Raw genomic sequence first — 14,879 nt, 5'->3', positions numbered from 1 at the left:
CAGACGGAAGCCTTTAGCAGGACCTGGTAACACTTAGCACACCGTTAATACTGATTAGCAAGTGACTACAACACACCAGGATTTTAGGCCAAACACTAAAATGCTTACCAAACAGTTATAGCTGAAACAGCAATTTTTGCTGTTTTTGAATCTGGTAAAACCAATGCGCAAGGTAGATCTGATGATGAGATTTTTGCTAGCTTTAGAATCATTAGCTATAAAGCGCCAAGATGAATATTTTCAGACAGAAACGCCAGTTTTTCAATGGAACTACTTATACAGTATTTTTAATACTATTATTTCCATTTCGTTGTTAAGTTGACAGGATAAGAAATGGTTGCTTCGTTGTTGTTAGCCTTAGGCTGGTTAGCAAGCAGCTTGCTATTTTTGCCTTGGTTTAGCATCTTCCAACCTTTCAGTGGGTATTTTTCTTGCACTGTTTGCTTTCTTTAGTCTGTATTGTTTTGATTTGACCCCCGACTGAAATGCTATTGTTGGTTCACTCAGTTGTTTTTGGGCTGAACGCTATTTCACCACACACTGTGCCACCTTGATTACGTCTGATTGCAATTTAAAAAAAAAACAGGTAGCAGAAGTGAAGTTAACCCCTGAGTGAGACTTAAAAACGGTCTATTGTCCAATCAAGAAAGTTTTTTTTTTTTAGGAGTCACATACTCTCTTAGTCTGTTGGAGCAAGACAGTCCAGAGGAGACTGCTCGGCCGTAGCTAGCAAAGCAGCTCTAATTGAGAATGATGGCACTTTTTGTTCCTTTCAAAAGCACCAACTCACTTGACTGAAGTCACAAGAAGAGGTTTTGTTTTCAAAGCATTCACTGACCGCTCGCTAAGCTTCTCATGCTGACTGCGCGAAAGCAGAAGCTTCCTAGCCAATAGCCCCTATCATGATTAGCAAGGAGCTGGATCAGAGCTGTGCTTTGGCAGCAATTTGCAACGGTGCTCAGATTCAAACAGCAGCATAATCTTTTTATCGGATTTGATTTCATTCCGACTGGTGAGCTATTTGAATATTGAGTCAGCTGTGTTTACTTGTCAAGCTATAATAAATTGACTCTATTTTAGGGGTCTTTAGGGTCAAATTAAGTCAAGTCGAAGTGAAGTTAAATTAGGAAAAGATGCTCAACATATATCATGTACAGTAACAGGCGCTGTTTTCTCGTGAGGCGTGTGCTACTCCCCCCCCCCCCCACACCCCCCACCCCCATCTCTCAGTGTCACTGGGCCACAGCTCATGCAGGTGCCTCCGGGATACAAAGCAAAGGGTCTCTTCTACTCAATTCTGTGTTGTGAAACCCAGCACTGAGGGCTGTGAGCCAGCATGCACCGCCGGGAAGCGCTCCGGCCCCGTTTCCTTGGAGACAAGGGTCACTGAGTGCTGGAATTTCTTGGGGGAGCGCTGACCCTGATTTATGAATTCATTTAGCCGCAGCCGCTATGACAAAACCGCTAACAGTGGATCTGTACAGACCGTCTTAATGAGCATTACTTTGAACAATATGCTCAGTTCGTCTGCATCTTACTCTTGCAGACATGCGCTATCCTGCTGATTTACTTGCATGGCATAGCAAAATAAGCCTGATTTTGTGTCTCGTATGGAAGCAGAATCAAGTTGTGTTGGACTCTACATGCCCTTTGCTGTCTTCTCTGCAGGTGTTCGCCTTTGACCACTGTTTCTGGTCTATAGATGAGTCCAACGTTCCCAAATATGCCGGTGAGTCACACGTCATTTGAGTGCTCCAAACATCATCATATAACTCTGAAATTCTGATTGAATGCGCACACTTAACTATAAAACAGGCAATTTCACATTACAACTAGAAAAATAAAATTAGCCCATCAAACAAAAACATCTCGGCTATAAAAAAATAATAATTGTAGGCCTCATCAAAAGTCTCCTTGGGTTCAAGAGAAAATTGTATTATACCTTCAGTATGTCCTAAAATAACGGGATTTTTTAAATATACAGTATATGCAGCCATTTGATTTTTCCCTGCCAAAAAGGTTAATGATAATAATGATGAAGTTTTTATTTAATGCAATGTATATTATACGGTTAGAACATTACCATACATATAATGATAATGATTGAAAACAATTGCAAATAAAGAAAATTTGTAATGTTTGATTATTTTAATTTAATGTATTTTAAATTTAAAAAATGTGAATCCATTGCCCATAAAGAGTACATTAAAGGGCTAAGTGCGGTATATCCCCCAAATTTTTTTGCATAATTTAAGAGAAGTGAAAATAAAACCATTGATGATTTAACTCATTTGCTCCCAAAAATTTATAAATATGTTTAATTTTAAATATTACCTTGCTCCCACAGACGTATTTAGATTTTAATTTTTTATGCTTGAGCATACAGAAGGTTTTTATGCAGCCTCTGAACTGAAGAGAATGCTTGAAAAATGTTAGTTATTACAAAAACAGCCAGCAGTTGGCAGCAGAGCATAAGAGGTCAACCAGAGCCATGAGGCATCAAGCTCTTTTCCCCACTGTTTTCAACAGATTTGTGAATAATGATGAAAATTGCTGCAAAACGGAAACAGATACAAATATACTCTAATCTTTATTTTGGTATGTTCCATGAATTTAAAGGAATAGAACACAATATTCTGTGGGCCTTGCAAAATAAGTCAAAATCCAGTAAAACAGCCGGGAGCAAAGAGGGTTGCTTCAGTGAAAATGGCTGGAAATGTATTAGTTAGGCTTGGGGAAAAAAAAGGGAATTTTTGAAAATGGTCCATTGTATGTAAAGAGTAGATATAATGGGGTTAAATAATCCCAAAATTCTTGCAATTTTAAGAGAAGTGAAAATAGCCGTATTTTTCCACTCCGTGGCTAACAAACAACAATAAAGACAACCTCCTCGGCAGATGTAGCAATGTGAAAGTGTCTCTATTTACATGTGCGCTCGTGTATTATTCTTTTGGTGTTATAATCCATGTGCTCGTGCATGTTTAATCTAATATTTTTAGCATCTCTTCATATCGCTAATGAACCCTTTACACAAAATTTCCACTGACGTAATCACACAAGAAAATTGGTTCATTTGCACAAACAGAAGCCACATTTTCACTCGCCACTCGGTTTTGTGATGGAGATGTACTTCAATACAAGGAGAAGACAATCTGACCGCTCAGGGTACCGCCTGAAACAGCAGAGCCAAGGCTTTATTTAGCTTATTAAACAGCTGTTCTATTTAGAAGTAGCACGACACAAGAAACTGCACGGCACAGCCAAATAGTTTCGACATGACCAGGCAGCTATTAGTCACTGTATTTATGTTTATATTTCTTGTTCATTGCTCTAAAATTGCCACATTTGCTTCATGACGCAAACCATAGCATGTGTTTGACACAATGGTAATCTATTCAGCATAATCTGCATGGTAACTGATTCTTTGTCTTAAAGGTCAAGAGGTGGTGTTCAAGTGCCTTGGAGAGGGAATACTTGAAAATGCATTCCAAGGATATAATGCCTGCATATTTGCCTATGGACAAACAGGTCATTCAATTTCTGACATTATTTTATACATTAATTGTAGGATTAGAAAATATAAATAAATTGTCCCTCCACTAAGAATATTTAACAGATTGTTTGTGGACACTGGACAATAATTATTGGATATGTTTCAGCTTAAAGAAAGGATGAGCAAATGTTGTAATTGGTTTTAATTTGAGTTTATTTTTCAGGGTGTTCACAGAGCTTTTACGTTGTTTACATGGTATGCATATTTATTGACATATTGGAAACCTTTGACCTGAGAGGTACAGTATGTTATTTTGCCAAGGTAACCTATCTCAAATCTGCATGGGCCAGTATTAGATTCTGACAATACGATAACCGTGAGCAAAAAATATTGCAGTATCACAATATTAAAATTACACATCTAAACTGACCTTTTTTGTAATATTTGGGTGTTTACATACCAAACATAAAAAAAATCCGATAAAATCGTAAATCCGATTTTATTTTAAGGCCATATCGTCCAGCACAAACGTCAGGTCAGATGTAAACAACTTAAAGTATTTTTATTGTCTTGATAGGTTCTGGCAAGTCGTTTTCCATGATGGGGAACGGGGAGCAGCCAGGTTTGATCCCTCGACTGTGCTGCTCGCTGTTCGAGAGGGTCCACCAAGAGACCAACGACGGCCACACTTTTAAAGTGGAAGTGTCTTACATGGAAATCTACAACGAGAAGGTCCGCGACCTACTGGATCCCAAAGGGTGAGTTTGATGGGTGGTCTCGTGCTTTTCTCTCGTAGTAAACACACATGTGACCCGAATATGCTCGGTGAGCTAATGCTTTGGACTTGCGGTGACACAATACACAGCTGCTTGCACAAACTGGTGTGTCATTTTTCCTGATTCATTCCGAGTCCAGCGTGAGCGCTGACCTCGCTGGCTGCTCCCACTTTGGCTGTCGGTGGCTCTGCCTGACTCAGCCAAGTAGGAAGCCTCGGCCACTTCCCACTTGTTGATTGGTTTACTCGTTGCCCTGCCACCGCCATTGTTGTGACTTGTCTCACAGATGTGTCTCCATTCAGGATGGATAGACGGACTTTCCCATTGAATGAAGGTGCTTGAGCGGTATTGTCCTTTTTGAAATTGGAAATCATAGCAATTGCAGGTGTTTGCTACTGTCTGCACCTCAAGGAAAATAAAGGTGCTGGATGACTGAACTTCTTCTCTGAGGTAGTTCGAATACTGTATGGCCTCAGACCATGTCCACTTTCTAAAATGACTCCAGTTTCCAAAAACATTCATTCCCAATTGGGATGAATGGCCAATGAATTGGTGGCATCATCGATTAATTAACTGTTGAATTGATTGTTGATGAAATTGAGGCAGAATAGAGTGCTGTTGCGTCCATCTCAACGAGTTTGCACCCTCAAGAAGACATTTCAAAAATATATAAATTCCAATGTCCATTACTGAGCTATGCCAGTGGCATTTAGGGGGAAGAAAATGTCCACAAGAGAACACAGTGGCAGGCAAACAATTGCCATGCCAAAACAACATTTGGCGTAATCACCCTTGAGGTCCTTTTAGCCAATCAAAAGGCTGCAGAAAATGTTATATGGGTTTTAATCAAATATTTTTACGACAAAAGGGAACTCCCATGTTTGGATGCCTCTCCTGAATATCAAACCTAAATATAATTTGTAGCTTACAATGTAGCAATAGTTTGTGTGATTAAATAAATTAAAATTTAGGGGTATGAATTGCCTAGTACCATTCGATTTGATATGAATCTATAAATTGATTATTCTGATTTTTTTAACTCAAATTTAGAAAATACTAATCAGTAAACTTGTACATGTACACTGTAAGATTTGTATAAAAAAAATATTTATTTATCTGAAATTTCAGTTTGCAGTCTGTTTAATGTTTGAACAGCACTGAAATAAAATATTAAGGCCTAATATTCCATTAATATAACATTCTTTCATGCTTAATGTGTAAATCCTAACCCTAAGTAAGAATATTCCCATAAAAAAATAGATGTTTAAAAATTGATTCGAGAATTGCGCGCTGTAATATCGCGATATATTGCAGAATTGATTTTTTTCTAACACCCCTACTAATGTTTATACATTTATAGGACAAGCTAGTGTTACGTAAAAAAAATATATTTTTCATCTACTTTACATGCTATTTACGTGCAGACCAGGGTTATAATAGCTTTAGAATTTTTATTGTATTTTTTTTCTATACTTCCCAAAATGCTTTGTTTTTGTTCCGTTTTTATTAGATTTAGTATTATTTTGAGTTTATTGTTTTGTATTTCTTGTGTGCATTTGTGGTAAAAACTCAAATCAATAAAAAATAATCAAATACATGTCCAACTAAATAACCATAACAAAAATAACTTTGGTGCAGACACTAAGCCAAAGTGCACAGAAAAATAGACCTTTTTGGTCCCAAAAGGGTAACATAAACTCCATCATTCCAAACATATGAGACTTTGCTAAGAATGTAAACATTGTATTGTGCGTCTCTAAGATCCTCCCCAATGGCTGGATTACAGATGGAGTAGCTGCTGAAAATGTAGTGGAAGTGCATGTCAAAACGAGAGAGTTTGGCCAACTCTGACTGGGGGGGGAAAAAAAACACAGCGGGTGGTAGGTCACTAGAATGGAAAGAGGAAACCTGGTAACTGTTAACCTGAGTAGTGTGTATCCACTGAGTTGGATAGAGTCACTAACTATTGGATTTCTCTTTTTTTTTAAGGATATATTTCTTACAAGTCACAGTATTATTGATGGTGTTGCACCTATACACTAAAATATGAGGCACTCCTGAGGGAAGAATGTGTCCATGTCCAATAGGGAAATCATTATTTCAAACTTATCTGGTGTATTGGCAAGCAGAGCTGTCTTTATTTATGGTTTCCAAAGGCAATCCTTATTAGGCAATAGCTAGCGATTACAAAGTTAATAAATACTATGATGAAAAAAAAAAACATGTTGACATTTTAAGCTATTCCTGTTTTTATCTCTTTCCATCACAAGGTTTATGTTATATTTTTTTGTGTGTGTGCAACTTCCTGCCCACAGTTTTTGATATGTCAACATATATTTACATGACGATTCTTTCAAGGTTGTTCCCTCGAAACAGACAACATCTGTATCGGCCAAATCTTGTCAGTTAAGAGAGAAATGTGTTTTTAACGTCAGGTGCTAAATGTTAAATCATGTTTCCTCTGGATCTGCTCTAGACTGCGCATCTGGCAACAATTTATTTCAACATTTAAAATCCCATATATACTGAATATTCTGACGCTTACATCGCTTCTCAAATGTCATCATATCAAGGTTTATTATTATTGTTATTATGCATGATGTTATTATTTTATTGAATCCAGATGACATGTTGAATCTGGATCGAACGCTCTTTTCCTCCAACATTTAAAACAATTCCCAGGTGTCTTAAATTTTGTTTGGCATGCTTTTATCTATTGTAAATACACAATGGATAAAGAGAATTACAGTACACCTAACATCCACTTTTAACAACCTGGTTAAAATCATTTCGTTTTAGCAGGAGGGACAGTTTTATACTGCTTTCCTGATGGTAAGCCAAGAAGCAAATGGCTTCTGTTATACCAAATAGGCGTGGAAAAGTAAAAAAGTGTGAACTGCGAGCACACGTAAGACCGCTTCATGGGTTGCATTTTCACTCGTGAAGGCAGCACTTCATCATCGCCAAATCACACTTTGTCAATAAGTCTGCTGCTCCATATCTATACAAACACACACCTCAGCTCCTCCCCATGTCACAATCAGTGTTGCCACAGTTACCTTTACTAACGACTTGATTTTAAAATTAACAAAAGTTTGAGTCAAAATAACTTTATTAGTTACTTTCAGCATACGCCGACAACTCCACTTCATGACAAATAACTGGTTTTGCCAATACTTTATTAAAAGTGCATTTTTAAAAGTAATGTTTAAGGATAACGTTTTTATTAAAAACAAAACAAAAGAAGCTCATTTGACTTCAAGCTTGTCCCAAAATATTTTTACAATAGCCTTTCTATTTGACCATTTATGACTGAAACGTGTTTTAATTATTAAATTAACACCTTAGCTGTTCATAATGGGAACTCCTGCAAGCCTCTGACCAATACTTTTCAGATTGGATTCAGGTTCGAATTTCACGCCCTCTGTCTGCGGATGTGACATCATATGCAAATTGTGTATGTGAAGAAGGAAAAATCCAGTTGCATTTTTTGACCACAGGTGGCAGTAGTGATTCAAAATTATATTTTCTGCGTTCAGTAGCTTTAACATAAATACATTTTAACTTTTTTCTATAGATAACACTTTGTCTACACTATGGACTGGAGTGTACAACCAGCCTCATTTAGGTAGTAGCGCGTTGATTGTAACACGTTATTCAGCAAATCAATGGTCACAACTGTGCAAAATTCAGAAGGGCTTGCTCGCATACTTTATCAGAAATAGGCTGATTGAAAAAAAGATGTATTTGGTTGTGTATGACCACACTTGATGGGTGGGCAGTGGGCACACAATCCATACAATCGTTTAAAAAAAAAAATCTGTATTTTAGTCTAATGACATGCTTGAGGTGAAATTGATGGTGTCAGCCCTCCAAATTGCTATAAAAGCAATGAAAAAGAGAGAATGAGGAAATTAAATGTGCTCGGTGCCATGAGAGGCATTTACACTCCTTTCACTCACTAGACCTCTTCTTGACCCTCTTTTAAGGAGCCGACAGTCTCTGAAGGTTCGTGAACACAAAGTCCTGGGTCCTTACGTGGATGGTTTGTCTCAGCTGGCCGTGACCAACTTTGAGGTATGACCTTTCAAACGCTAGGCTACCTTTCACGTTGTACCACTGAACGGAATTCACTCAAATTTCCCAAATGCAAAGAAATCATTTATAGTGCTTAGTTGTTCCAGCCAAAATAGCACTGAGCTTAACAATGTGGTTTTAATCCTCATGAGCTCCTAATGACACATATTATGTGAATGTGGAATGCGCTCGTGTGGTTTTGGGTGGATTGCGGGGCTTCCCTTAATTAAGTTTAAACATCTCCACCCTATTTCTGTGCACCATGTTTGCCTGATATTAACGCAATGACTTTCCCAGAGATTCGTCTCGCTTCCTGTCGTGACCCATCAGATCTGCATGTGAACATTGGCTGCCTTTTATTGTTCTCAAAAGGATCTGTTTTCACATTTCCCCCCAAATCCACTGAAATGTGCTCCAAGTGTTCAAACTGTAAAACTTATGAAATGTATCAATGCTGCCAGTATTGCCATACAACTAGCAACGAACGACAATTCATAGCGTACATCCTATCAATTTCAAATATTAAACTCCTTTAGTATGAACAGCAAACCATCATTTATGAATGGTGCTTTAATACATATAAATTCTTAAGTGTAGCCTGTTTACCATTTGTATCTCTTGTTTGTCTTCCTTGACTTCAGGACATTGAGGTGCTCATGTCGGAGGGGAACAAATCTCGCACAGTGGCAGCCACCAACATGAACGAGGAGAGCAGCCGATCTCACGCTGTCTTTAGTATTATTGTCACACAAACGCTCTACGATCTGCAATCTGGGGTGGGTCTTTTTGACTCTGTAATTAGGACACAAAGTGTTCCTCTATGGAGGACCAAAAATAAATAAATAAATAAAAAGGGAAAATAATAACGGGTATAAAAATGTAATTCAAATATTAAATACGAAAAAATAAATAGAAATAGAAATAAAACAACAACAACAATAATCTATCTATCTATCTATCTATCTATCTATCTATCTATCTATCTATCTATCTATCTATCTATCTATCTATCTATCTATCTATCTATCTATCTATCTATCCATCTATCCATATATATATAATTATTTTTTATTTTTGTATTTATTAGTACTTTTATTTACTTATTTTTGTAAATAAATGTTTTGTTGTTTTTATTTCCATTAATTTTTATTTTCTGTATTTAAGTTTTGGATTATATTTTTCCCCCCACTTTTATTTATTAATGTATTTTTTATTTTGGCATTTTTGGTCCTCCATATTCCTCAATTTTTATTGTCCTTACAATTGATTGGGTTCATTACCAGAATTCCGGGGAGAAGGTGAGCAAGATGAGTCTAGTTGACCTGGCAGGAAGCGAACGGGTGTCCAAGACGGGAGCTGCTGGGGAGCGACTAAAAGAAGGAAGCAACATAAACAAGTGGGTATATTCGGAGGTGATGCATGATTAAAAGGCACCATGGGAATCGGACACATTATTCGGTATTGCGTGTGGTTGTAGGTCCCTGACCACGTTGGGTTGTGTGATTTCTGCACTGGCTGATCAGTCTGCAGGAAAGGGGAAGGGCAAATTTGTGCCTTACAGAGACTCAGTCCTCACCTGGCTGCTCAAGGTCAGTGCTCCATGCTAAGCTGCCTTTTCATGTTAGATGCTGTCTGTCGCCGCACATTTACTTTGGAATTTTGTCACTCTTTCTCTTCAGGACAACCTTGGCGGTAACAGCAAGACAGCTATGATAGCCACAGTGAGTCCAGCGGCGGACAACTACGAAGAAACTCTTTCCACTCTGCGTTACGCCGATCGAGCCAAGAGGATCGTCAACCACGCCGTCGTCAACGAAGACCCCAACGCCCGCATCACCCGGGAGCTCCGAGAAGAGGTGGAGAAGCTTAAAGTTCAGCTGTCTCAGGCTGAGGTGAGATTGTGTAACCAACAGGCGCCTGCATAGCCATTTTCCACGACCCTGTCGTAATCCTGATCTGCTCCAAAGTCTTTGAAGTCTCCTGAGCTGAAGGAGAAGCTGCATGAATCAGAGAAACTCATCATGGAGATGACTGTCACTTGGGAGGAGAAGCTAAGGAAGACCGAGGAGATCGCCACGGTCTGCATATATGACATAATATCCATTTAATAGACCCACTATATGCTCACCTACTGCTGTTTACAGGAGCGCCAAAAGCAACTGGAGAGCATGGGAATCTCTCTGGAAACATCCGGCATTAAAGTGGGTGAAGACAAGTGTTTCCTGGTCAATCTGAATGCGGATCCGGCCTTAAATGAGCTGCTCGTTTACTATCTAAAGGTACTCATTTTACTGATGGAGCTGCAGTGTGACTGTGAAATTCAAGGCCTCAAGGCTGGAAGTTTTGGGTCATTCTTTAATACTCGCAACTTTATGCTATGTGTGCCCTCTCACCACAAAACACATGAACACACTTGTAAGCTTCGGTAACATTGCATGACCTCCGTGATTGGCTCAGGAATAGCCTTGTGAAATTCACAGGCGAGTAGGTGTTAAATGCAGGAAAGGGAAGGCTTGTTTTGGTCATCCATCATCATCCATTGCATCATTGAAAGTCAGAAGTACCCTAAGTGTTTGTTGGCGGTCTGATTTCTAGTTAACTTCCTTCCTTCTTTTTTTCCCCTTTTTTTTTTAATAATACCTGACTTACTAAACTGGGATGTGTTACAACCTGTTATTTATTAAGGTTTAGTTTACTTTACTTTACTTTAGTTTATTTGGTCAAGAACAAAAATATACTGTACTTTTAAAAAGTAAAATGTTTTAATATGCGGCAGCACGGTGGCCAAGTGTATAGCTCATTTGCCCCACTGTTCTGGGAGATTTGGAATCTAGATTCAGGCCTTCTAAAAATGGTTAAAAGGAGAAAATGGATGGATTGATTTAACATGCATTAAAATGGCACCTGTGAAGAGAGAAATAATAACACACAGGGTGGATTTAGTCTACAATTATGTTCTCCTATCTGCTTTTACATAGTCAAACTAGGTGTTTTACGTGCATTCTAAAAAGTAGTTATTACAAGGTTTCTTCGGGTCATTAAAACGCATTAAAAGTCATAAAATGGATTTTGCTGAAATTAATTATTCAAAAGGCATTAAAACACATTAAATGCAATGTCCAAAGGCATAACAAATTTAAATACAAACGGTGGAAACAAAATGTGTTGGTTATTGCTTTATTTTACATTTAACATTGTGTAAAAGAGTCACTGTAACACAATTTAGCAATAATAAAAGGGATTCAAAAATATATGTGTTTATGGGGACTGGTAGCTAGTTGTAATTTGCAATTGTTCTGAATTTAAAAAATAAAAATGTCCTGTTTCCGTCACTGATGTCCAACATGAAACACTAATGCTATCTAGTGGCAGCAAATTACACAGACATTACATCACAAATCTATCACTCAAAGTTTAAACACACCTTTTAACTGTTCTGTTTTGTATATCTCTTTTAATTTGAATTTTTTTCCCGTTCATTTCCCACAGTAATCACGTCATTTTAAAGTTATTTAAAGTTGGGTTGTTGTTACCTCCAGCAACGGCCGATCGGCTCACCATCAGGCGCGTCACATTTCCGTGTGCTATGAATGTCCGTGCGGAAACACGAAATATTGGTTCCGGCGTCTTCCAGGTCGCGCAAATATGTTTTTTAAAAATGTATGTACAAAGTATTTTGATGTAAATTCGGGTTACATCGCCAGCGTAGGAACGGAAATCCGCCGTAACTTGAGGACTCCCTGTAAACAAACACATTTGTATTTGGTTACCATATTTGTCCATTTTTATGTTAATTTACAAGAGTATGAAAAAGTTGAAAAAATATTTGATTGTACATTTAGAGCAGATATCATTTGCCTATTCGGGCTATTCATTATGATTAAAAATCGTAATCGTCTGACAACCCTAATATATAGAGTATATGCATATATGTATGTTCAGTATGTATATGTGTGTGCACGTGTGCGTATGCAGTACGACATGGGCATTCAATTAGTTTGAAGTTGCGTTAGCATTAAAAAGCATGAAATGAGTTTTCTCTGATACGTGCAGATTAAACACAAGTGTTTTATGTGTTCACTTGTAGAACATGTTAGCTAATCCATGCATGAGTTCAGTTCACGAGTGAAGGCAAAGTCATTTTTTCCAATAGCAGCTGCCAAAGGCAGAACCACCTCAAAAGCCAGGGAGTCTTATTTTTAACTTGATTAGAGTATTGTAAACAACTTGGACATTTCAGTGATTGTGTGTGACTGAGAAAAAGAGAAGCGACTTGCAAGACAGACCTGTAGTAGGCGTGTGAGGAAGCGACCTGCGCAACGTACAGAACAACAACAGGCCTTTGTCTGGCTTCTGCAGGCCGGGCCTGCCATTTCAATGTGGAATAACCACACTAATGTGAAATGGGTTAGTTTGTACAGGGTTGGACATCCTTTGAAAAAGGAGATGTTTGTCTAACAACGCCCACGAGCACTGTGAGGGCGCCGCACATTTTTTTTGCAGCCGCAGTCTTGTTTTCTCATTTTGTCACAACAAATTAGGCCAAACATGGGGGAGATGAACATAATTCCTTGCAGGCCTGCTGTAATCGTCTCCTTAATGTGTCTTCCACCTGTGTGTAGGAGCGCTCGCATGTCGGCGCTGACACTTCTCAGGACATCCAGCTGTTTGGGATCGGCATCCAGCCGCTGCACTGTGTACTGGAACTGTGCCCGGATGGTGATGTCACCTTGATGCCCATAGGGAACGCCCGGTGAGCAGCAGTAAAAAAAACGACTACTACTTTTGTCTGTTGAAGCTTCACATGAGCTCAGCGTCGAGGAATCTGAATTGTATGCTTTGATATCACAAGCATGTTTCCCCTCCAAACGGCAAATGAATTGTTCAACCTCCGTCGGTTTGTCTCCTGAAAGGATGCAGATAAGAATCCTACTTGACATTTTCTCTGCAGGACCTGTGTGAATGGAACAATGATCGATTCTTTGGTTCATCTCTGGCATGGAGACCGTATCTTATGGGGCAACAACCACTTTTTTAGGTGCGCCACACTTTGACTTCCAACCTAATAAGATGAGTTAGAAAGCTAAAACTAAAATCTGTCGCAGGATCAATTTGCCAAAACGAAAGCGGCGGGACCGCTTGAAGGAGCTGGAGAGGGCCTCTCCTAGGGACAGCTTTGTGGAGATGGATGTGGAGACGGCCAGTGAGGCATCTTCTGAGCAGGACTACAGCTATGAGTTTGCCCAAATGGAGGTCATAATGAAGACTCTGGGAAACAATGGTAATTAGGGCAATCCTATTTCAGCTCTTAGTCTACAGTGCATTTCTGTAGCCAGCACGTAGAGGCCAAAAATTCCATATCTGAAACTTTTCATTTGCTCCAGTTACTCCCACCTTAGCATTTTGTTAAATGCCAGAACTGTAACATGTTCTTCGTCAGGTGTGCGCCAACTTTTGGTCCTCTCTGTTATCTTGGCAGTGATTTGTAGCCACACAATTAAAAGTTTGCTGGTGCGTTGAAGCCTTTTAGAGTTACAAAAACAATCAGACAAGAACAAAATGGCAACAAAACTTAACATAAATCAATAGAACTGCTCAGATTATTTTTTTTGCTTCCTTTGCAATTTGGGAACGAGGCCTCTTATGCCACAAGCATAAACAGATATTACCCCAAAATAGCCCAATATTATAATGATAAACATTATTGAACATCTTTGTCATGAATGTTTCATTAAAGCTGTTTGTAGCCACACTTTTAAAAGTTGTGGTGAGGTGATCAACTTTAGATCTGTTAGAATTGGCCCCCACTTGTTGCGAGGCGGAATTTGCGGAATGCGTTTGTGCAAGCCCAGAATAAAAATAGCCATTAAATTCCACTAAAATGCTGTCTGTCCAATTGGTGTAGCAACATTGGAATTGGACAGCCAGAATGTTGATTTTCATTTGTGTCCATATGTAATTTTCTGGGCAAATGGGCACAGATCAGAGAAAGGTCAAGTAGATTTAGCAGGAACACAATTCAGGATCAGAATGATTCAATTGTGGCAGGTGTGATCTCACTCATATTTATCATGAGTTTGAATGTGTTTTTTTTTTATTCTGAACACCGTCACACATCATTTATAAGGGGGTGTACACAATTGTGCAATCACATTTTGTTGTACAGTATAGGCCACTTTAATGTATGGAAAAAGTTTTCATATTAGTCTCATTTTTTATATCATAAATACCTGGCATTTTAACAGGGGTGTGTAGACTTTTTATATCCACTGTATAATGCAACAATGTCGCTTTTCAAATGACAGCAACAATTATTTTTAGTTATTCAAATACATTTCAATAGCTTAATTTATAAGTCGTAAATGACCCTCATGCATCACATTTTAAAGGGAAAGTCAACCATAATCATTTGTTGACAATAATTTGTTATATGTGACCTCACTAGTCTAAAGTTTCTAAACATGACATTCTGCTTAATATTACGTTTGTGAAATATGAGTTATGCAGCAAAATACAGCCGTTTTTAGCCATCT

The 14,879-nt window shown here is 38.4% G+C and overlaps 1 protein-coding gene across 5 annotated transcripts in view; it reads left to right on the top strand.

The window, feature by feature from the left end:
* The window catches only part of kif13a (kinesin family member 13A), a 44,684-nt gene that overhangs the window by 12,333 nt on the left and 17,472 nt on the right, over window positions 1–14,879 (top strand). For all 5 annotated transcript variants that reach the window (XM_086077901.1, XM_086077902.1, XM_086077903.1 and 2 more), the window contains exons 4-16: window positions 1,669–1,729; window positions 3,436–3,528; window positions 4,071–4,251; window positions 8,259–8,346; window positions 8,988–9,122; window positions 9,630–9,742; window positions 9,824–9,935; window positions 10,026–10,238; window positions 10,314–10,424; window positions 10,491–10,625; window positions 12,969–13,099; window positions 13,298–13,384; window positions 13,452–13,627. In XM_086077901.1, the coding sequence (XP_085934027.1) occupies window positions 1,669–1,729; window positions 3,436–3,528; window positions 4,071–4,251; window positions 8,259–8,346; window positions 8,988–9,122; window positions 9,630–9,742; window positions 9,824–9,935; window positions 10,026–10,238; window positions 10,314–10,424; window positions 10,491–10,625; window positions 12,969–13,099; window positions 13,298–13,384; window positions 13,452–13,627 (1,636 nt within the window). The remainder of the gene's footprint in view (window positions 1–1,668; window positions 1,730–3,435; window positions 3,529–4,070; window positions 4,252–8,258; window positions 8,347–8,987; window positions 9,123–9,629; window positions 9,743–9,823; window positions 9,936–10,025; window positions 10,239–10,313; window positions 10,425–10,490; window positions 10,626–12,968; window positions 13,100–13,297; window positions 13,385–13,451; window positions 13,628–14,879) is intronic.

This window comes from Leptonotus elevatus, chromosome 6 (genome assembly GCF_054856555.1).
Source record: "Leptonotus elevatus isolate MCC_2025b chromosome 6, RoL_Lele_1.0, whole genome shotgun sequence".
NCBI classification, from domain to species: Eukaryota; Metazoa; Chordata; class Actinopteri; order Syngnathiformes; family Syngnathidae; genus Leptonotus; species Leptonotus elevatus.
This window is presented reverse-complemented; position numbering and strand designations above follow the sequence as displayed.